This window comes from Sinohyriopsis cumingii, chromosome 11 (genome assembly GCF_028554795.1).
Source record: "Sinohyriopsis cumingii isolate HCF-2022 chromosome 11, ASM2855479v2, whole genome shotgun sequence".
NCBI classification, from domain to species: domain Eukaryota; kingdom Metazoa; phylum Mollusca; class Bivalvia; order Unionida; family Unionidae; genus Sinohyriopsis; species Sinohyriopsis cumingii.
This window is the reverse complement of record NC_142971.1, coordinates 16,998,763-17,022,909: the sequence shown is the minus strand read 5'-3', so window position 1 is coordinate 17,022,909 and position 24,147 is coordinate 16,998,763. Positions and strand designations below refer to the sequence as shown.

Sequence of the window (24,147 nt, the reverse complement as noted above, 5' to 3'; positions counted from 1 at the left end):
CTATATTGCTATGACCATCTATTCATGAAAAATTGTAATATCATAGTAAGATTTTCAAGATCGCTGCCATATTGGATGTTAGGTTGGCACCATTTTCCTTTGGGTCCATATTGAATTAATAAGTCTTCTGGCAAGAGGTTCATGTTGATACGACTTTCCACTGAGGAGCAGCAATAACAAGACTTTCAAAATAGCTGCATTGGTGGCCATATTAAAAGGCAGATTGACACCACTTTCATTTAGGACCATCTAGACATAAGAAGTTTTTAATTGAAAACTCTGTATTGATATAACTGGCCATTCAGGAATAATAATGACAAAATATTTAATGTGGCTACTGTGGTGGCCATACTGTTTGACTGAGTAGCACCATTTTCATTTATGACCAACTAGACCTTGGAATGAATGTGTGTGTAAAGTTGCGAGGCAATCCCACAAGAAGTTTAAGAGGAGTAACAGTAACATACTTGTGCTAATGGATTACTGACAGAAGCCAGAGAGGCAATAGACAGCAGACAATCCCATAAGCCAAGGGTGGGCAAAATGTAACCTGCTTGACTTAGTTTTGTCCATTAATTTACATCATAGGGTGTGGCTTTAACTCATTAACACCTCAGGTGCCACATTTATGCATCAGGAGATAGTAGCCTGCTGCCAAGCTGTGTAGCATCAAGGCCATGTATGATACACTAAAGTGGGTGGTATTATAGAAAGTTAGATAAAAATGTAGCTCTATAATGATACGAAATAGTCTGGTTATTCTAGTTGCACTACAAAATACAAAGGGAAAAACCAAATTTTTGGGCCCGATTTATTTTTCTACCCAAAATTTGTCCATGTTTGGAATCCGATTTTGTGTCCGGATTTTAGACTTTTTGGTCTCAGATCTAAGGCAGACCAGTCTGAACTGAATAAGATGTGCATTTGGATGTGCATTTGGAATAAAGAGTGGTCTCAATACAAAAATGATGGGTCCATTAAGCAAAAAAAAGGACTTCAATTTTTACCCTTCTGTTTCTAACATGATTAGCATTAGGTTCATGGGAAATCTCTTGGAAGTCGATGTATTGGGATGTACTCAGAAATAGCCCCCAAAATGTGTTTCCTGCTCACATTTCAGGCAAAATTGACAAATACCTCCAGGGGTTAATGAGTTGAAAATCACTTGTCCAGCCTGCGCCATGGAGGAAGTTGTCCATGCCTGCCATTAGCTCCTCTGTCTATGACCAGTAGAGCTATAAAAAAAAATGGCTTCTGCACAAAAATCTCATTTTTGACTAAGTGCTTTTACCAAAATCTGTGGCTGACTTGCATGTTTGGTAAGAAGGAAGCTTCCAGGTCACTCTGATGAAAAGAACAAAAAATGGTTTTGTATACTAATTTCAGTTCTAGATAATTTATCTTGACCAAAATTTGTAGAGGGCTTGTACTTAAGGTATGAAAGAGGACTGTTGAATTTGGGGTCAAAACGTCAAAGGTCCAGATCATTGTGGCTCATAGAAAAGTGGGTTTTGCAGAATAACTTTCGTTCTGTAGTAAGTTCCTTGACTAAACATGTGGTTTGCACTTTGGATCAAGAAGCCTATTAGTTTTGGGGTCTAGTAGCTAAAGGTCACTGTCACTGTAAGTCTAATAAGAAAATGGTTTCTGCACAGAAAGTCTTGTTCAAGATTGCATACCTTTACCAAAGTTAAGGTCATTGAGACCTGTTGGTCAAAAATCTTGAGAGTGAACCATGGACTTTTTAATTCCCATGCAGGGATAAAAAAAAGACTGACTTTAATATTTCATATGTGGAAGAAATTGATGGTAATATATTTTTGTATCAGTAGTACCAGACTTGTTGCTGTTGCTTAGTCAGTACTTTTCAGGTATAAAAAAATTTCAGATATAAAAAAAAAACAACTTTATGACGAGAATTTGTTCCTCCATTCTTGTGTACCAGTAGATTCCAGAACATTGGATCATCAAGCGTATTTTCTATACTAGTGGTTTATTCTTAGTAGACAGTTGGCTATACCCTGGTCAGATATTCAGGTTTGTTTTCAGTTAATTAAGCTCTTTCAAGAGTTTTTCATTTGCAAATCTGTGTATGCTTTGCTTTTTATCATTCTTTTCCCATTAAGGGCTTAGCGATTAAAGGAAAAACAACTTGGTTGTGCCTTTTCTTGCTAGGGTAGGTATTTTGTGATTTTTTTACTTCCAATCCTTGCATAATTGTGGTCTAAGGATTCACCTTGATTTATATTATTATTTATTACAATTCATTTCTAATTCACATTCCTCTCTTGTGAATTTTGCTTTTTTAATACACAATAAAGCAGGTCACATACCACTCTTTTCCTTCATATTACATGCTCAGTTTTCAGACACATTTTCCCTATCAATTTTAGTTATTGTTGATTGTTACCTGTTATATTAGCAATCGTACCCACTTTTTAAGCCTGGTTCACATAATTGTTTTGTATTTTATTTTCTGTTGTGTGCTTGGCATTACTTCCTTTTTCTTTTCAAGGAAGAAATAAACACATTAATAAATAAATTTAAAAGTTAGAAATCCCAGGTAGATGACTTGTTGCAAAATTATCATTATTAGGATAGACTAAGTCCATGCATTCCTTGTGTTGCTTTTGTTTGCTTAGAAATTTTTGTAATTAAAATTTTCTTTTCAGCTAGGAACAGTGTGTAAGCAAGGTGTGGGTAGATGTGGTAACAGGGAGTTCCCCTGGGACACACATCCAACTTATCTTGCACTTGCCACAAGAAGACAGATAGTTGTCTCTTCCGCAGTCTGTGGTCTGACAAGGTCTGGCACCTTGCAGAACAATAGGTGTAACTAATAAGGCAGGGAAGAAAGTTCCTTTTCTTGTCATCCTCAAAATTTTCAGGGTTCTCATTCTCAGAGTCCCTTGGGTCTCGGAGAAGGATTACCCAAATCTCTCCAGAAACTCTTATTGGGCACCTCCAAAGGGAGGTAATAAATGGGTGGAGCTTGAGTTGCACCCTTCTGTTTGGGAGGGACAGCACAGACTTCCCATTCTGTGCGGGCAGAGGGCAAGTCTTGACCTCCCAAGCGGAGAAGCAGCACCCTCTCATTTCGGAGAACCTGCCATATCATCTAAAGGGGAGAGCTCTCCCCTTGTCACAAAAATAAGGGAGGAATAGAACAAAAAGGATAGGGAGGAGGAAACAGCCATAGTTCAGCATTTACGATATGTACTCCAGTATAAACCAAATAATTTAGGACAGGTCAACATATCTGCCGGCCAAGATCTAAACTTTAAAATTTTTAGAGTCTTTTTTTTGTTGCTGATTCCTGTAATGACTGGAAATCTTAGTAAATGAAAGAAATATTTATTTTCTTCTGTTTCACAAGACTTGTGTGCATGTAAGAAAAACCTGTTATAAGCTAAATGTACTATGATTGTTTGTTTTTTTTATTATTCAGCATGTGCATATTCTCTGATTTCTCCAACATGAATTAAATAACAGTAAATAAAGATTTCATAATTCACTGGCTGGTTTGAATTTGGCTGAACAAAATCACAACTATCCACACACTGGAAAGCTGGTTTGTTTCTGTGTCTCCTTTGTTTATAATTGGTAGATTTGACTTTTGATCTCTAACAGCAGTCCAGGCCAATTAATCATTAAAACCCTGAAACTGGTGTTGGTTAAGAGGGAATATTGTCTTGCAAGCTATACCAGTACTTTGATCTGTAATTGCCTTTTATTCCATAATATTAGCACGATTACCATAGTTGTGTCAAATGGAGTGTATGGTTGCTTACATCAAAAGCAAACTACAACTCAATTTTTACAGTATTACAATAATTTTTTAAGCATTATTTCTGAAACTTCATTATTGTATTTTGGAGATATTATTTAAGTTTAGTGTAGTGGAGCTTATGATTCAAATCCAAGGGATATACCTAATTCGGTGGATGTACTTCATTTAGCGCAAGTTCAAACCTTCAATGTACATGTGGTACCGGTATGCAGATGTGCTCGCTAGCTCAAACCAAACTCTGTTGTTCTTTCTTGTCATACTGAGATCACATTTTAATGAGTTGGGTATGTACAATTTCAAGGCAAAATGAAATATAATTACTGGTGCATTGATACAAAATTCTAGTGCAATAATGCATAAACAAACAATAATTAACTAGAGTCAAAAGGGGGAGGTACTGCTACAGCAACCCACAAATGTTTAGTTTTTGTCATTGTCCAAACAAATTATACATAAATTTGAATTATGCAGAAACAATAAGGAAACAGAAAATTAAATAAATGTATTGACTTTTCAAACAGATTATATTAACTTATAACATTTCTGTGTAATAATCATCATACAAGCCACCCTGAGAGAGGTATGCACATAATGTTTGTTAATATTAGTTTGCTTCAACAAATGCATTTAGAATGTACCACATGCATCTTGTGATGTTGTCTCAGACTTGTGTGTGGGTCATATTCTTTTTAATAGTTTTACCTATTCAGTTTGGGGGATCTAAATTTAATTTTGAAATACAGCTGAAATGAGGGGTTGTCCATCATGCCATCTGTTTTTGTCCATCCTGCATGTACATCAGGCTCATGTTTAACACCATTTTCAGGTTCAAAATCACTCACTGGTAACACTTTCCCAGCTCCAATTATCTAATATACTTCCACTCTTTAAAAGTAAATTGCCTTCATCACTCTCAACAGCCAGTATTTTCCAGACGAAATAGTCTTCTAAAGATGAACTACGCTCAGTAATTTTGTGTTTTCTGGGTAGCCTGTATTATAAACAGGTAAAACTTCCTTGATGCAAGGTTCAAACTATAACAGAATGTTTGTTCCGAGGCCCAATGTGCCAATCAAATTTAGTTTAAAATCCGTTCATGTCCAGCCGAAGAACCCAGATGTGTAAACAGTTATGAAACATGACAGGTCATGATAATCACTTTAAGGGTGAACAGCTGAATAAAAATTGTATACTGTGCAGAGTGCATTTTCATATGTGTAACTTTAAATTAATTTGTGGGATTTCTTGCACATCACTGGTCTCCCAAGTGTGCAAATTCGTAAAAATTGTGCACAATTCATGCGATCCCACAACTCGTGTATGAAGTCATGTTGCAAGTAGAGTTTTCCTAGTGCTTGTCACGACACATTTTTGTTCTGATAGGGAACTACCCATCTGGGAACTTTGGCTTTTCAGAATGGTTGTGAATCTAAATTTTATTGGTACATTTGGCAGCATTCTGTAATAGTTCTAATATTGCAATCTTCAAGGAAGTTGTACAAATGCATGTTTGAAATATGTGCTACCTAGAAAAAGGTGTTTTGAAATTAAATGTAGAACAGCAGAATACCAAGCCTAATTAAAACAGTAAATTTAAAAGTAGTGTGCAGTTTTCATTAATTTTCTCAAACAATTCAGCACAGAGGGTCTTTGTGCTGCAAAACTATCTATCCCTCCAGATAGGCTAAGGGTTAAGATAAATTGAATAAATAAGAATTTAAAAAGAAATTAAAAGGTAAGGATATTCATTTGATCAAGATACCTCAGTCTGAGCAGGCAGAGTATGACAGTGATGGACTTAAAACTCTAATAAAGGATTATGGAATAGACAAGAAATCTGGCATAGTAGTCAGCAAAGCACTGATTCAGGAAAGTGAAACTTTTGCAGAGCTCATGTTAGTAGAAATCTTATTTCAGAGTAGAGATATCCAGTAGATAATACATGAGCTGTGGAAAATTGTAAATAAAAACCATAAAGAATGGTTTCCCACCTTGTTGATACTGGCTAAGCTAGCTATGCATATCCCTTTAGATAGCAAACTATTGAACTGGTTCTTATCACAGAACAATATTTATACACATGTATAGAACAGATTAACCTCGGAAACCATGAACAGATTATTGCTTATACAACTAGAGGAGACTACTTTTGTGCATTTTGATTTCAGTAGCATTATAACAGAATGGCGCAGGAAGAAAGAGCTGTAGATATTTGAATGTTAAGACAATATTGAACTTTGGCCACCTTTTTTCCTTCTCTACCCTTACTTTTGTGACACTACTTTCCTCCTTATTTTACTGACAAGGGGTGATCTCTTCAAGAACATTTGTTAGCAACAGTATTGACGTCCCCCATGAGGGGAGTGCTCAGATCTAAGTCTCATACCTGGGGAAGGGTCTTCCTAGAGAGATGAGTCGCCTGATGGATATTTGCTTGGACTTTATAGCTCCTGTATTTGGGGATAGGGATTGGGACAAGTACCCCTCATCCCAATTTGCCGACTGCCATTTCATCCTTTGAGGGACTAAAGATTAGCTTAGACACCAGATTGGGGGAGAGGATTGGATTGGCACCCCCTTGTCTATTTACCCCTCCTAATCCTAATGGGGTATGGGGCTTTCCACCACAAGGAAGCAAGTGGCCCTTTACCTACATGCAGCTACAGACTTCTGGACCTAGGCCACATGGTAGCAAGGTTGTGTCTTATGAAGTTAGATCCAAGAAAAAGAGGGAGGGAGATGGACTTTCATCCACCCACATGATCTAGGAAGATGGAGAGTTAACCTCTCCCACCTGCTTACTCCATTGCTAAGGACAGTCCATTAGCTCCATCTGGTGACTTCTCTAGCCATCAGTTTATGTTCCCATTCCCCATCAAGTCTCCCTTGCAACAGATGCATGTGGTCTTGTAGACCTGTCTCCCAGATGGAGAATGGGATGAAGACGTCCTTTTTGACACAGAACAGGCCAAGGTAGTGACCCCCCTCTGTGGGTCACCTGTCTTCTGTCATCCATTAGCTAAGGTGTCAGAGGAGGAAGAGAGCTGGTCACATAGGTATTGGCAACAGTATTGAGTCCTGTTCTTGCAGCAAGGCTGCCAGTGAGGGGAGAGCAATCTGTGTCCCAAACCTTCAGGTTCTGGTGACTCTAAAACTGTCTCGTTTGGATCAGCTTTCAAGGGTCAACCACGCGACCGGATTTATTGTTGCTTTCTCACTTGGTCATAATTAAGGAGTTTCATACCATACCCATTTTTGGCCCCCCTAAACATCCTGCTTTGGATGCTGAAGTGGCTCAAGTGGGCATTTCTGTGGGGTTCACTTTCTAATGAAAACTGGAATCCTTAGACCAAAAGGCAAGGTCACTAGTAACCATAGGCATGCATGCTGACCTCTTTTTGTCAGCCTCATTCAGCCTGCTCAGTGAAGAATCCCTGTTGCCAATGCTTCATCATTGTTTGCTGGAAGTAGTGGCAAAATATTTAGGCACGTGTTGTTTCTGTCCATAGCTTTGACAGTGGAGCTTCTCCACCACTGCTGGATGTTGCTCTGGACACTTCCAAGGTCTTACTAGAACAAAGTAAGAATCCACTCCCACTTAAGAATCTATCTCTTATCTGTACAGTGGATAGACAAGATAGACTATGATGTCCAATTAGAGCTTTACGTTTTATTTGGCAGGCTCTAAAGGGAGAAGGAATGGTAGGAATTAAACATTAAAGGTTCAATGATAGTTCAGCTTCTGCTATTTCAAGATGGATTGCATTAACTGTCAAGAGAGCAGTCAGATCCCTTACCAAAGACATGTCTTTCATGAGGTTCAGGCCATTGCTGCCTGATGGACCTGTATAACTTATTAGTTTTTGGAGAATGTAAAGAAAGACGCATTTTGGCATTCACGTCTTTCTCTTCCATTTTCCTTTGCACCTTAGCCCACTAAATCAAAGACATCTTCTTGATGGGCCCAATTGTCATCCCTAAGAAAGTAAGATTCCTTTCATCAGCAGCATCCAGCTTGTCAATGAGAGTGAGTATTTCTTGCATTTGTTTTTTTATTTACTGGTTGTGGGATCATCATCCTCCCACCAAACTGACAAATTTAGCTGTGCAATAGCAACATTTATGTATTACTGATATTAAAATGTTGTTTGGGTGGGGAGAAACTAATTTTAATGATGTAATACTTAGCTGTTGCTCTTGCCTGACCCCTTTGAAATAATGAACTATTTAAGAATTATTCATGAACTGGGTTCATGAATCATTCATGAAAATTCATGAAAAGGTTCATGAGCTATTCATGAATATGCATGAACTGATATGAACTGATAATGGCCAGATCATATATTTTGAATTCATGAACTCTTTTCATGAACCAACACTTCACAACAGTTCTCAAACAGTATATGAAATATTCATGAACTAAATTAATGAACAGTTCATGAAACTTCACAAATTTGGTGATCATTGTTCATGAACAAGTGCATGAACTTGTTTTATGACCTATGATAAACAAAGTTTCTTATGAATGATTCATGACTATTTATGAACAGTTCCAAGAAAACAAATTTTATTATATAAAGAACTGGCAAATACCTACAGTAGCATTTCTTCCTGGGGGTTTGAAAACAGTAAAAAATGCAACATATATTACACTGGACAACAAATTTTTACAAAAGTCATGTTACTGAAATAAAATTAGTCAATTCTTATCAATTTTTATGTGCTGAACACGAATATGACAGTCAAATTGCAAAATTGGCTCTAGTTTTTTTGTAATCTGCAAGAAATTAATGTTTACATACCGAAATGCATTCCAATAGTAAAAGGTCAACTGTAATAGCCTACCTATAAAAAATCAAGTCATTGACTACATCTTAGATTTCTTCGCCTGTCTCTTGTACAGCTGTTCGGGAGCATCTCTGAGGAGTGTCCAGCAGTAGTCAGCCAGCATTGTAGTGGACCATTTTCCCTGGTATCTTTGTTCCATTGTTGCGATATCTTGATGAAAACGTTCGCCCTGTTCATCACTAACAATACCACAGTTGCTAGGAAAGAAATCCAAATGGGAATGAAGGAAGTGAATCTTTAGAGACATATTGCAGCCAAGTTTCTTATACATCATCAACATGTCTTCTACTAGTTCCTTATAGTTTTCTGCCCTAACATTTCCGAGGAAGTTTGTAGAAACTAGGCGAAAAGCATTCCATGCTTGTTTCGCGTCACCTTCCAGCAAGTTGTTGAACCGGTCATCTTTGAAAAGCTCTCGAATCTGAGGACCCACAAAAACTCCCTCTTTAATCTTTGCTTCGCCGAGTCGAGGGAATTTTTCATGCAGGTATCGGAATGCTGGCAAAGTCCGGTCAATGGCTTTCACGAAGTTCTTCATCAAACCTAGTTTGATGTGAAGGGGTGGTAGCAAGATTTTCTGAGCCTCAACCAGAGCTGGGTGTTGGATATTCTTCTCTCCAATGGCTACATTCTGCCTGTGAGTCCATTCCTTCCTCATGTAGTGCATTTCCCTTGCTCGGCTATCCCACTCGCATAAGAAACACATGTATTTTGTATATCCTTGCTGCAGTCCCATTAAAAGGGCAACTACCTTCAAATCACCACAGAGGTGCCAGCTGTACTTGTTATACTCAATGGAATTCAGTAGCTGCCTTAAGTTATCGTATGTCTCTTTCATGTGGACAGCATACGCTACTGGAATAGATGGAAGAATGTTTCCATTGTGCAAAAGCACAGCCTTGAGACTCAGTTTCGAAGAGTCCACAAATAGTCTCCATTCTTGTGGGTCATGAGTGATTTTTAAAGCATTCATGAGGCCCTCAATATCGGAACAGAATATCAGATTACTTTCCTTTCTGAAGAAAGGCTCCAATTGCTGGTGGCGCTTTCGATATGCAGTAATTGTGACATCTTCTTCTAGAAGATTCCATTGTTGGAGTCTTGATCCTAGCAATTCTGCCTTGTTCTTTGATAAGTCCAAATCACGAATCAGGTCATTTAGTTCTTCCTGTGTTATTCTGTGTGGGGTTGATGATGCACCACAGTGAAAATCTGGATCACTGCATGCTGATGGACCAGGAGAAGAACAGGTCGACTCACCTTTGTCTTCGTCAGATGAATCAAGAGAATATTCTGCTGGAGGTTCTGGAATAGGAAGTCCCTCACCATGTGGAACTGGTCTCAATGCAGACGGAATGTTTGGGTAGACTATTCTCGACTTCTTTCGCTTCGTTATTCCGCCGGAAAGAGGAGGAACCAAGCAGAAGTAACAGTCATTTAGGTGGTTGCTTGGCTCTCTCCACACCATTGGGACTGCAAACGGCATTGATGACCTTTTGCAATTCAACCACTGTGAAAGCTGTGTTGTACATGTAGCACAGCATATATGCGGAGCCCAAGGCTTGTCTTGGTCACCAACCTTGCATCCGAAGTAAAGATGATATGCCTTCTTCACTTGAGAATTGATACTTTTCTTCTGGTTGGCAAATGTCACTTCCCCACAAATATAGCAAAAATTGTCCGCGGTATTAACACACTTTCGAGGCATTACTGTTCTTTATTGTACGTAAATGGATAAAATAATAAGTTTTATGTAACAGTAGCTTGAACTGTCTCGCACAACGTCTAAAATATTTTAAATGCTGAACCTATCTGATTGGGCTTTATATAGTACACTGCTTACGTCAGCTTCAGCAGCCGCCTGGCATTAGTATAATAGGCCTACACATGTATAGTACACTGCTGACGTCAACTTACTTCAGCAGCCGCATGGCATTAGTATTGCATTGCATCAGAAAATGATGCAATCAACTGTGGATGATGTGAGCATGATGGTATTATGCAATGTTACATCATTATTCCGGATGTTGCTGCAGTCCTACTGGAGAAATTTACACAGTGAAACATAGAAAATGAGGTATATGAATATCTTCAAAACTAGAGCCAATACAAATTTTTCACGGTTATATTCGTGTTCGGCACACCAAAATACTACAGATTAGGGCCTTTTCAAGTCAGTAATGATTTCACTGTTGACCAGTGTTATCTTTAAAAAAAAACAAACAATCTTCTCGAATTTCAGATAAATTTCCAAGATGCAACAAGGATTATGTAAACTGACAATTGATATTCATTTATTTTACTTATTGCAACACTTTTTGTATGTTCAGTAATGTTCTATGAAAATGTTTTGAGAGATTTAGGGACATTGGTGTTTAACCAGTTGTTCAAACATCATTAATTTTCACACGTCAAGTGGCTATCTTTGGGGTTTTCCCTGACTTTTTCCATGAAATTGACCTGTCAGATAAGTCTTCTTTTGTGAAGATCTTCAGGACCAACAATTTCATAACCTCCTGCCCATTGTCACTACTGAATGTGTCCATCTGCTATTTGAACTGTTCCATTGATCACCATTTAAATCTTTCACATTGCTGCGGCAGTCACTAATTGTCTCTTCCATCTTGGCCATAGCATCCTTCAGTTTTAAAAATTTTCTTCCTTAACTTACCAAATTCATTCTCTAAATATTTAACTTCTCTCCTGTCAGATCTGAAAGAAAGATAAAATTAGTTTATTAATACAGATTACCTCTGATCAACATTGTCTTCAGTTTTTAACACATTATTATTGCAGCTGCCTTTATTTACCTAGAACAGTTATGATCAAACTCAAAATTATTCAATCCCTTACACTTTAAAAAAATGATTTTAAAAAGTCTATGGTCAACTTCCTGGGCATTATTGTTATTTTGGAGAATTTTGTCACTGGTTTCATTGACCTTTTATTTTAATTGTAGCTGACTAGCTGTAAGTATAGTCACAGGTGTCTGATGTATTATCGATGAAATATGACAAAAATTTTAGTAAAAACCATTGCAAAAAATAACCTTATCCGTATACATATTTATAGTACAGATAAGGTTATTTCATGTTGTCACAAATTTATGTTGTTATCTGATTGATGAAACATCAGACCTCTGTGGCATAGTGTCACTAATGCATCTACTTCGACTCCACCTGATGCATATTGCTTCTGGTTTCATCCAGTTGCTGTTTACGTTCGTATTCTTTTTTACAATTTGACACAATAACCACTTTTTTATTTTTTTTTATGTACCAAATTACATCAGATTATATAAATAGTGAAAACAATACCAAACATAACAACTCCTATTGTAGATGCAGTGCCTTTAATCAAATGGGGAGGTATGATTTAGAATAAGTAAGAAGCAGAGTAATGTTTCTCGACTTTAACAAATTTGAAGAGCAGCTCAAAAATTGTATATGAAAAAAATCACTCACTGTTAATTTGGTTACGGCTAATATAATGACATATTATTACCAATAAAATATTGATATAACTTCCACCAAAATAATCATGAATGACCAAGATACTTACTGGAATTTCAGATGATCCTGGCAGGGTACACTTTTGCTCCTAATTTTGCTCTTACCAAATCATTTCTTATATACTCTTTATAATCTCTTCTTGTCAGATTTATTGACTTAAAGGATGTGATGTTGAAAATATTCTCTTCTGTCCATTCGACAAGAGCTGACATGTTTTGTTCGTGCTTTTTGGACATTGAAGAACTGTTTGCATGCACCTTTGATTGTGGGAAAAGGAGACTCAGCTGCTGAAATAGCGCATGTATATTAACCAATCATGTCACGTCTTCTTTCACTGCTCTCCAGTCAGGATAATCATTGTGTACATATTTCAGTTTTTATGGCAGATTGGCAATGGATTATGGTTCAAAGTCTACAGAGTATGTAGTTTATTATAGTAATGGATGAAAACATTAGAACAAAGTCATTTATAGCTTTTATAATAAGCATATTTTGTTCATGCTGGCCAGAACATATTTACTCAAGTTATCAGAAACTACTCAGGTTAAGTACACAAGTATTGAATAAAACACCACTATGAACATTAATACAGTATTCATTTCATTTTTTAATTTATTTATCTAAATGTATATTTCATAGGTATTGTGAGGAAGTTTGTATAATGAATTTTCTTGAACATTTTGTGAATACACCTCTCCCTCGATAACCCGCACACAACAGGGTCCACAAACATTGACCGCACTATAAGCGAGGCACGAGCTACCAAGGGACCTCCAAACATTGAAAATAATTGCTTTGACATCGAGAAAACCATCCGTGGGGGGGGGGGGGCGCGTTGGGGAACTGGGCTGTTTAATGACTGAATCCTCATTTTACAATCACATCAATAATAATTTTTAATAATGCGCTTTTTCTAATGAAGTTGTTCATAATTCTGTTTAAGTAACGTTTCTTTTCTCTTAAAATATCCAACATATGAAAGATCGTTCCAACTGGTTTGAACAACCATCACATGTACGTGAAAAATTGTGTATTACATGACTGCTTTTTGTTTTCTTGATGAGTCTGGTTCCCGTAGTGTTATTTAATAGTATCTTGCCAAATCAGTAGTCCACAATTTGGGAACTAGACTACCTGTTGATACACCACCAAACAAGATTCCTTTTTTTTTCAAAAACATGCGACATTTATTTTGTGACACATCTACATCGAAACTTCTTATCATCCCTAAAGATATCTCTAAATGCCAGTTCAAGAATTCTCTGTAACTCGCTTGCCCACAATGGTCAGTATCTGTGAAATCAAGCTCTTTATTTTACGAAGTATTTTTTTCGCTTTGCTGCCTTGTTATCTTTGATCACGGTTATGAGAGAGTCAGTTAATTTAAGGTCGTTTCTGTTACATACACAATAACGTTTATTACGGTGTTCGATTGATCAAATGAAGTGAGTTCGCCCGACATACAACCAAGGCTGCTGGATTTTAAGTTAGTCCGATTTTTATGCCTTTTAACTTTTCTTTTATTCCACCTCCTTTTTTTATTTTTATTCAAAAGACATAATTAACGTGACAGTATAAATAAGGCCAGCTTTTAATTCAGTGCAACAATACAACAAATACTTCTGCAAGTCAGTTATCAAAACACGGTCGGCACTTAATTAGGTTTTCAGAGAAATGCTCGCGGACATAGCTGTTATGGTAGATTGACGCATTTTACGTTTAATTACAAGAGGACACATTGCACTTATGACGATTACACTTAAAAAGAACTAAAAGATGGAACTAGAACCCAAATTTCAATTGATAAAAAAATTATTTGTATTTATTTATTAAAGTACTGCCTCCACTCGGCGTAAGTGACATTGTCATTGATCGAAATTTCCTTACATATCGTTAATTGCGGTGTACTAGGAATGTCGTTTGGAAAGAAATGTAAAAGAATTGTATGAGTTACTTTTAAATTTGATATTTTGGGTTTAAAAAATCGGATCCACATCTGACACTGCTTTATAAGTGGATTCGTGAATTATCAGGGCGCGAGTTATTGAGGGAGTGGTGTATAATGGTATAGAAATGTCATAAACATTTTCAATGAATATCTTAGTGATGCATCAAAGTTCTTGAATTGTTCATCAACCATGTTCATAATGTTTCAAGAACTTTTAAGTCATTATTATGGTTCATAAAAGTTCATCGATATGTTCATGAACTTAGTTGTGGTACTTTGATGAATATTTGTTCATGAACTCAGTTGCAGAAGTGATCAGGAACATTTCAAGAACAGTTCATGCACATTCATGAACAGTTCATGAGTGTTCATGAAGTCATGAATTTGTTCTTGCAAGGGTTGAGATTCGCTCCTCCCACCCTGCACTGATGTTCCACAAAATTAAGCTGCTTCCTAGAAAAGAATGAAGTCCACACAGCCATCAAAAGTACAGGGTTTCACAGGGGCAATTCAGTGTTAAGGAATCTTCTTGTTCACCCTTATAGGAGGACAAATTCACATCGTATGGTTGGAGTATTTTCAACTCCAAAAAGTATCGGCTGTGCAATAGTAACAGGAATTACATCAATAAAATTAGATCCACCCACCTACCCACATTTTGAAGACTTCTGTAGAGGGTGAAAAATATGTCAAAGAGATGTCTAAGAAATGGAATATTTTCTGGTCTCAAATAGACATAATTTTGCAAAGGTCTTGTATGGATTGTGCAGCATTGATTTTCATTCTATTATCCAAATACATTTAAAACAATGGAACCATGAATCTCTTCAATAAATGATGCAAAATATATGTCTGACAAGTATTGATCCTCTATCATTTTCCACTATCACATCAATTCAAATTAGGAATCGTGGTTCTGACATGAAACTAACAGTTTGTCCTGAATTAAATAGTTTGTTATCACCTTCATCGACCATCATAGATCCATCATTAAAATTCAGACAGGATATTTTTCCATATTTATTCCTAAGTTATCATCCTAATAGGGTTCATGTGTCAGATTAATCAGTATTATTACTTCCTACTTTTAGCTACAGGCTCATGATGTTTCCAGAATGCTTCAGTGTTAGAAAGTGAACATTCCTGTTTTTTTTTTTTTTGATTCCTACCTCACTGATGGTGTTGTAAACAATTCAGTTTTCATGTGTGTCAAATAAATAGCATAGTACTCCTAAAAAAATGCATGACTGCTTGAGAATGACATATTTCTGCTTGAGAATTCAATTCTGATAAGATCTAACCTTTAATTAAAACACATCTTATCTTTAGGCAGCATGTTGTTGAATAATTGTATAAAAAAAACAAAAAGGTACACTTAAAAAGAAGACTTGCTGATTGATGATTAGATTAGCTATCAAGTTCACCATACCTACCATATTCCCAGATAGTGTTGTGTTTTTTTGAGACTCAAAAAGTGTGTATTGAGGCCCCAAAGGGGGTCAGTGCTTGTGACCAAAAACATATTAATGTTGTCCAATTGAGAATAAGCTAACTAACTTTTTTTATAAGCCTTTAGAAGGTCATTGAAAATTCAATTCTGAAAATAACTTGTCTGTCTTGTTCAAAGCATTTAATACTTACATATAAAACCGCTCGGGTGGCCTAAGGGTTAGAGGGTCTGCCTTGGATGCGGGAGGTCATGGGTTCAGTCCCCGGCCAAGTCATACCAAAGACTTACAAAAATGGTACTAACCGCTGCCTCGCTTGGCACTCAGCATTAAGAGGTTAGTGTTAGGACTGGTCAGCCTGGTGTCAGGATAATGTGACTGGGTGGGACATCAGGCTACATGTCTGCGGCATGATGCCCCAGTGCTAGACATCACTATAAACTGTCACACTGCAGACATCGTAGCAATATGACTGAAAAAGCTACGTTAAAAATCCAAATCACACACACACACACACACATTTACATATAAAAATAATTGGTAGACTTATTATTTTCATATATCAACACCATAGACACATATGTACAAACACATGATCATAAACACAGACATTAATAAAATCATACAAGAAATTTCTGTCTTTAATATCTATTGGATGGCAAAATATATGCTAATTATATGAAGCCTTTGCTGCTCTCAGTAATTCCTTAGGGGGTTTGAAGGTAATGAAAGTGTTATTAGTGTTCACTGCACTCACTTGAGACTGGATGGTACTGGTTGTTGTTGTAGGGTTTAACGCCATTTTTCAGCACGTGATAGGCTATACATGGCGGCCAGTATTAATAGTGGAGGAAGAACCAGGAAAAAACCCCAGAAAGAACCACCGACCCACAAGAAGCTACTGGCAAGCTTTCTCACATACCCAAGTTGGCTGAATCCGAGACTCGAACCCACGCAGACAGAGGTGATCCATAACGGAGAGCACTTTAGACCACTCAGGGCCCTGGATGGTACTGGTGTCCCAACTCTTGCTGGATTCTCTGAATGAATCTGGTTAGAAACTAGTTTTTCTTGATGAACATAGAGTTAGCATTGTAAAAACTGCATCTGATGCAGTCTCTTCCCGACATATACTTGTCTTCGTAGAAAAATTAAGATGCTTCGCATTTGGGACAGGCCATATCATGGGGTGGGGGTGAAATTTTCAAGTTTAATGGGGGCTGTACAGGTAACACAGCAGAAAAAAAAAAAGAACTCTGTCCAGTACAGGCATTAACTCATTATCAAAACAAATCAGCTGTGCAAACATGAGCATGTGCTTGTTACTGTCTTTCACTCAATATATTTCATGGCTAAAATCATCCTGAAAAGCATGGGTCAGTTAATAGTTAGTATTTTAAAAGATTAAGATAATGAATAATAACAAAGAGAACTAACCTAAATGTTCAGCTGTTCATTGTGGCAACTATCGTACATACAGGTGGTACTCCTATTTTGAAAGACATTGTAGACAGGAATGATGTATGTTGATACATGTATGTTGTATTTAGCATGTGCAAAGAAGTAAATGTCCCCCTCCCCTTGCTTGTGTGCTCCATAGAGAAAAATTCATCAACCAGTTTTGAAATTTATTGTTGCTGGATTTGGCTGATAGCTAATTTGCGTCCTGTATCGCCATTTTAAAAAAATCAATCACACTTGAATACTGTTCTTACAATTGAAATAATCATGCTTTGCATTTTATATATGGAGTAAAATCTGACTTAAAGAAATGTTGCATTTATTTACAAACTTTTCATTGTTCTTTAATACAGATGGCATAAATATTCTCATTCAAGGAAATGATGTTTTAACTTTTGTTTTTCAACATGCATCTAACATATCTTTGATTATCTATGTTGTGTTTTTCCACTTCATCATGAAGTTTACCTATGCAAATCAGCACAGTGGGCTCAACCACTGCAGTCTTCAAAGTACTTAACACATCATTCTAGTTATTGTCAGCAAGTTGAGACTTTTGCCTTATAATTTTCCTGTTTAGAATGCCCAGAAGGTAGTTTTACATCAGCTCCAACGGGACTGTTTACTGTTTATACAGTGTGATCCACTATAACACGGTATTTGGGGTCCATAGAACCCAAAAGTGTTATAGACTAAACCATGTTATTAACAACCAAGTCAGTTAACTGATGAAAATGGTGCAATTGGATATAATATTTTTTATTAAATGAAGACAAAAAAACTAATCTAAAAAACACCTGTATATAGACAGTTTACATTTGTAGAGTACAATCCATAATCCATAAAGTACTGTACATGTATATAATAAATCATGAATTCAAGTTGTGACATTTGCACGTATTGGGGTGGGGTTCTTCCAATATAATTGAATTAAATTATGATGAAAGTTCCACCCTGGCTCGTGAGGTTAGAAAGTTAAATTAGTGACGAGGTAGTTTTACAGCTCTGAGCCCCTAGTCAGCAATGCCGACGGTTAAATTATAGAGAACACTAAGATGAAATTCAATCAATAACAGTTTAATAAATGTGATAATTTAAAACGATAACTTCAATCACTTGTCTTTCCCTCGACCAAGTGACAGCCTAATTCATCCCGTGATTTACAGTGTGAGTTCGATTTTCCCCCTGTTCTTGCATCTACTCATCTATTTCTTTCCCGCAGATTCCTTCCTTCTTTCCGTTCCTCTAACTCCTCCTTTGTCTCCGTTTCCCTCTCTACTATATCCTCCTCCAATTTCGCTCCCAGACTTCAACTTCTCCTGACTTCTCTCCTTTCTTCTCTTTTCCTCCGTCTCTACTATCTCCTCCTCCAATTCGCTCCTAGACTTCAACTTGTCCTGAGTTCTCTCCTTTCTTCTCTTTTCCTCCATCTCTCTATCTAAGACTACGGGACCAAACTATAACTGGTCTGTCCCTCAAAGCTTCCTGTGAAAAACCACAAGGCGTTAACATATGTTTTATCAAATCTCACCTCACACTATATCGACAATTAATCATCAGATAGCTATCACTGTTTCGGTCACGCATGCATACACATCAAAATTCCCACACACTTCTTGCAGGGTAAACAATGGCGTAATAACACGGTATCAGCGAATTGTTATACGGACATCAATACATTGCGTCACGTCAGTATATACACATATATATTTAATCTCATCGTACTACAATCTGACAACAATCAGACGCATGTCTGTACATTACAAATATTCAACAATGGCAAAATCTGTAATCATATGAACACATGGGTTAGTCTACTATAAAATACCCACATAGCGAATTACAATATTAACTCTTACGACGGCTAGCAAACTATATAATTCTTTACAAATATCAACTCATTTCTTCAAAATATGCAAACATATTAACAAAACATATTCTTCGTACTACAATTCTAGTAATAATAAACTATACATACGACCTACAATTAAAATGCAGTTGCATTCCACAAAGACCGAACAAATATCAAACTGACCTTATTTGAAGCTCTCTGTACTTAGAATTTCCCACTCTTAGATTTTCCCGCCAATAACAAATGGCTATTCGGAGTTACGCTAACCTCTCCTCTGGGTAATTTCTCTCAGCGAACTAACTGTTGCCGGAAGACGCGGGGATATCATTCTACCCAAATCAAGGTCTCTCCCCTATCTCGATTCTGATTGGGTGGCGCTGTGCCCCTGTCCAATCGTCTTAGTGGCCAGTTCAACCTGTCTGTCTGTTTGCAGGGAAAGAAGTTAAGACACTCCCACTTCTTCAGGCAACTTCTTTTGATCTTGGAAACATTTTGACACCTAGGTGATAATTGGCTATCGGCGGCCTCGCAACTCCTATGTCCGGCTCTTCAATTCTAGCCACAACAATCTTACGTAACGGATTAGTGCTAGCCTTTGGCATTGTTTGACATCAAACAATGGCCTGTCAGAATTACTTTGATTATACATGTTTCAACTGGGCTACTCTGGGTCGGGGTAAACATGACACAAGTGTAGATTGCATGTTATAAACTTAATATATGAATCACATCACTAAGAAAACACAAATAACACATATTTATAACAAAAATTAGTCCTCATTTTTATTTATACCTGATTGTCACTTAATGATTCACTAAATTTGGCGCAGGCAGTACATGGCAGTCGCTCTTTACATGCTACATGTACATGTTCTAAATTGGCCTAGATTGTGGTCAGCTGGATGCAGAAACCTCTTGCTGAGGTTACCTTGGGGATGGAGCTTTTGATAGGGAAATGAAAACTTGAACAAATTAAAAAGTTTCACAAACATCTTTGCAAGATAACCCATCTTCAACTAACTTGATAGCCATTGTATATGGATTCGAAAGACTGGAAATTTAATTGTGTTTTATGTCACCATTGGTAGCTACCATAAACATTTTATTTCTGCAAAAGTGAAACTTTCATGGTACAACAAATGTGTTTCAGTTGCTTTGGAAAAAGTAATATTCTATAAGATTCCATTGTTTCTATTTAACTTTGGTGCTGACTTCTTTGATGAAAGGTTATTTGTTTCTGTTGAAGATTGTAGTTGGCTTTCTCTGATGAATTGTGCATGTGTTATTGAAATTACTGGTAAAAGACAGTTTTGGAGGACCAAACATGCCTGTTTCTTATTGCGGCAGCAACATCAAATAACTCTAGAACATTGACTGAGATAGATTTTTTTCTTCATTTGTTTAGTATTTATGCAGAAGGATTGGTGCTTCAAAGGTGATCAGTTTTCTTTGAATTTCAGCAAAAAAAATATCTGGGTTCATTTCAAAACAAGGAATTAGCCTTCATTTGGTCGATTGTGGCAGTTACTTTTCCTGTTTTCAAAAGTTGGTAAATTGTGGCTGATTTTGGTAGCATAAATAGATGAACAAGTAGATCTCAGTTTGGATTTTTTGGATTGTTTTTTTTTTCCATCTTGTTTTTTAATTTTTTAATGCTGCCTTCCACGCATGCATCAGAAAGTTTTTTAAAAAGGCCAATGGATGAGGAATACACAGGTGTTCTGTTCTGACAGGGATTATTACAGAAAAAAAATGTCTAAAAAATATGTGTTATAAAGGATTTAATTCAGTGAGTGAAAAGTATAGGAATTTTACTGTCCATCCACATACAGAGAGGTCAGTCAAAATAAATATATTAATTACTAGCAAGTGGTTGATAATCTGATACTATTTCATCCAGAAGATCCATAATGAAATAGTGCTTCGTCTGATTGATCTCCGCTGCCAGAAATGTTATTTAAAACAAAAATGCCGCGATCTTAGAGCATACAATACTCAGGCCAGATGTCAGAATAAGTGGATTATGATATAACAAGGCACTGTTGAGGTGGTTAGTCAACATGAACAATAAATTTGTTTATGTAACAATATATAAATTCCAGTGCATTTTATATCAAGTTTGTGGTTTCCTTTCCTGGTACTGCTGAATTTCTTCACTTTAAACCTAAATTATATATATACTTTTTACACATTATTTTTCAAATGTTTAGAAGAAAAACATTTTTGTGTATGAGATAAATGCATGTGTATGGAATTGCAAGAGCCATGCCATGATCATCTTATTATTAGAATTCTCTCTTCCCCAAAAATGATAATACACTTTTTACACGTTACTTTTCATACTTTTAACAAGAAACAAATTTCATGTATGAGAAAAGTACATGTATATGAAATTTTTGTGAGCCACACCACAAACATGTTATATTCGAATTCATATTATAACGGAGGATGCTATAGCGGGATCACACTGTACATGCTACATGTTACAGGCATATACTGAAGTGGTGTTTTTCTTTTTTCATTATTTGAAGATTATTGAAAATTGTGTTTCTCATAAGGGGTTTGGGAGTAAAAGAGTCACATTTTTAGGTGGACACTAACCACTAGGCCACCAGAGTGGTCACAACAACCAAATAAGTAGTTATTAAGGTACATCTACATGATCTGTTATTTAGACCATCGTATTGGGCATTTGTAGTGGTTAGTTCACAGACTTAAATACCAAATTGCAAATCCACAAATTTAAATACGAAATTGTCTTCTTTGACAATTTCAAAAATGTTTATACCCAAACAAATAAATGAAGCTTTCTTACATGACAGTAAAATGGATTTTAGGTAGGGATGGCAAAAAATATACTTAGTACACGTGATGCTTTATATTCAAGTATATCTTTGTTAAAACAGAGTTTGGCTGTATTTGAAACCTTTTCTTAAAGTCAGTTTATATGTCAAATATATTTTATGAAATTACTAAGTTAATATTACAATCTGTTATTCGTTTCTTTGAAACATTGAAGAATATCATGCATATCATGATATGTTAGGGCATTAAGGTACATGCATTATAAAAAAAATAATTGTTATTTTCTTTTTTCTTCCAGCAACAACAAGAGGTGGCTAATGTAAGAAAATCACTGCAGACCATGTTGTTCTAACCAGGACATCATTTCTTACACTTTATATAAAGTGAAACAGGAATCATGGACTCATTCTGATGTTGTATGCTCATATAATCATTATCCCAGTTTCTCAGTTTTATGTGTATGAATTTTTTCAAATTATATTCATTTTTGTTGAAATATTCTATTAAATGTTTTCACTGTATTTCAAGAAATCGTTCTTGTATTTCTTGAGGTTTGCCAACTATTCTGAGCTATGATGTGGTCCCTTTAACAGATATAAACATTTACATTTTACTTCATTGCCATATTCATAATTAACCCTTTCATCACTAAATAACTTTGGGGGCATAGAGTCCTCAACACTAAGTAACTTTGGAGTTGTAAAGCAAAATGGCTTGTGGATTTTGAAATAACATAACTTTGCCAATTTTAAAGATATCTGGCTGGATAAGGTGTCAAAATCAAGGTTAAAAATCAAATTTTATGACTAACTGACTGTGCATATCTATTACAACTGTTAAAATACAGGTGCAAACAGGTAACACAACAGGTAAAATACAAGTAATTATTCTACATGTATTTACTTCTTAGAAAACTTAGAAAGTTCCCAAAACTTGTTCAGTTGACCCTAGATGTATTCATGAATAATTCCAGTAGCAACACAAGTCTTTTTCCAGGTATATGACAGGTAGAAATTAAAATTCCATAAAATGCCTTGATTTCATCCAAGGTGAGATCGGTCCACACACCTGTATCGCCTCTGGCACGTTTGATCGTCGCATTCAAATTCATTAGACGGACAGTGTTTCCAAAAACTTCATCTGAATAGAATATTTGAAAATATTCCAAAGCTCTCCTGGAGCCATCTAACACTGGGGTGGGTCCAGCTCTCTCAGAAAACTGAAACAAATCTCTTTGGTTTTCAAACTTCGTTCAAACAAAATTTGGTGGAGCATACACTTCCTCTGGTTCAAAACCTTCAAAGTCCTCTTCATCATCATCACTGTCACCCATAAGCGCATTCCATTGCCTCTCCAAACGCCTTCTCTCATTTTCATCCAACTTTACTAGGTCGAAATTAGTAAAATCCTCTGATAATTCAAAATCTAACACTTCACTCACTTTCTTTGAACTCCGTCATTTTGTATACAAATTTCACCATTTGGAAAACTCGTTAAAAGAGCCTACTTTGTTCGATATTTCTAGTTGTATACAAGATAAACTCACTAGATAATCCAAATATCCAAATATAATATCTACATTACAAGCAGGAATTATTAGAGGTATCCCAAAATTTATATAGTCTGGTACTATAACGTTAGAAAAGAACACTGCCCCAGACTGGTAAAGAGGTCCACAGTGTTTATGGACTTACTTCCCCTGGACCGGAAAACTGGTCCATAGTGATGAAAGGGTTAACATATTTTAGAATAGGATTTTACCCCATATCATGAATTACCACATTCTGTGTCGATCATTTTCATATGACGGTCTAAGTCTTCTGTTCTTTCCTTTTGTTGTGAAGGTTTCTTCGGGTTTATCAGCCTTCTTGTATCACATATCCTTTTAAGCAAGGATTCATCTATGAATTCTTAGCACCGCTCCGGTGGCCTAGTGGTTAGAGTGTCAGCCTCAGATGTGGGAGGTTATGGGTTCGATCCCTGGCCGAGTCATACCAAAGATATACAAAAATGGTACTAACAGCTGTCTCGCTTGGCACTCAGCATTAAGAGGTTAGTGTTAGGACTGGTCAGCCTGGTGTCAGGATAATGTGACTGGGTGGTACATCATGCTACACGTCTGCGGCATGATGCCACAGTGCTAGACATCACTATAAACTGTCACACTGCAGACATCGTAGCAGTATGACTGAAAAATTGTTAAAGCTATGTTAAAAATCCAAATTACACACACACACACACACACACACATGAATCCTTACAATCTCCCATCACTTATTTTATGTTGTTGTTGTTGTTGTAGGGTTTAACGCCATTTTTCAGCACACTATAGGCTATACATGGCGGCCAGTATTGATGGTGGAGGAAGAGCCCGGGAAAACCCTGGAAAGAACCACCGACCCACGAGAAGCTACTGGCAACCTTTCTCACATATCCACATTGGCCGAGCCCGAGACTCGAACCTACGCAGACAGAGGTGAGAT

At 36.6% G+C, this 24,147-nt stretch overlaps 1 protein-coding gene across 2 annotated transcripts in view; it reads left to right on the top strand.

Annotated features, from left to right (window-relative positions):
- Window positions 1-22,185, top strand: part of LOC149787668 (synaptonemal complex protein 3-like) — a 114,335-nt gene extending 92,150 nt beyond the window's left edge. For both annotated transcript variants that reach the window (XM_089975623.1, XM_089975624.1), the window contains exon 8: window positions 21,963-22,185. In XM_089975623.1, the coding sequence (XP_089831749.1) occupies window positions 21,963-22,016 (54 nt within the window). In that variant the 3' untranslated portion in view covers window positions 22,017-22,185. The remainder of the gene's footprint in view (window positions 1-21,962) is intronic.
- Window positions 22,186-24,147: the final 1,962 nt, after the last annotated feature.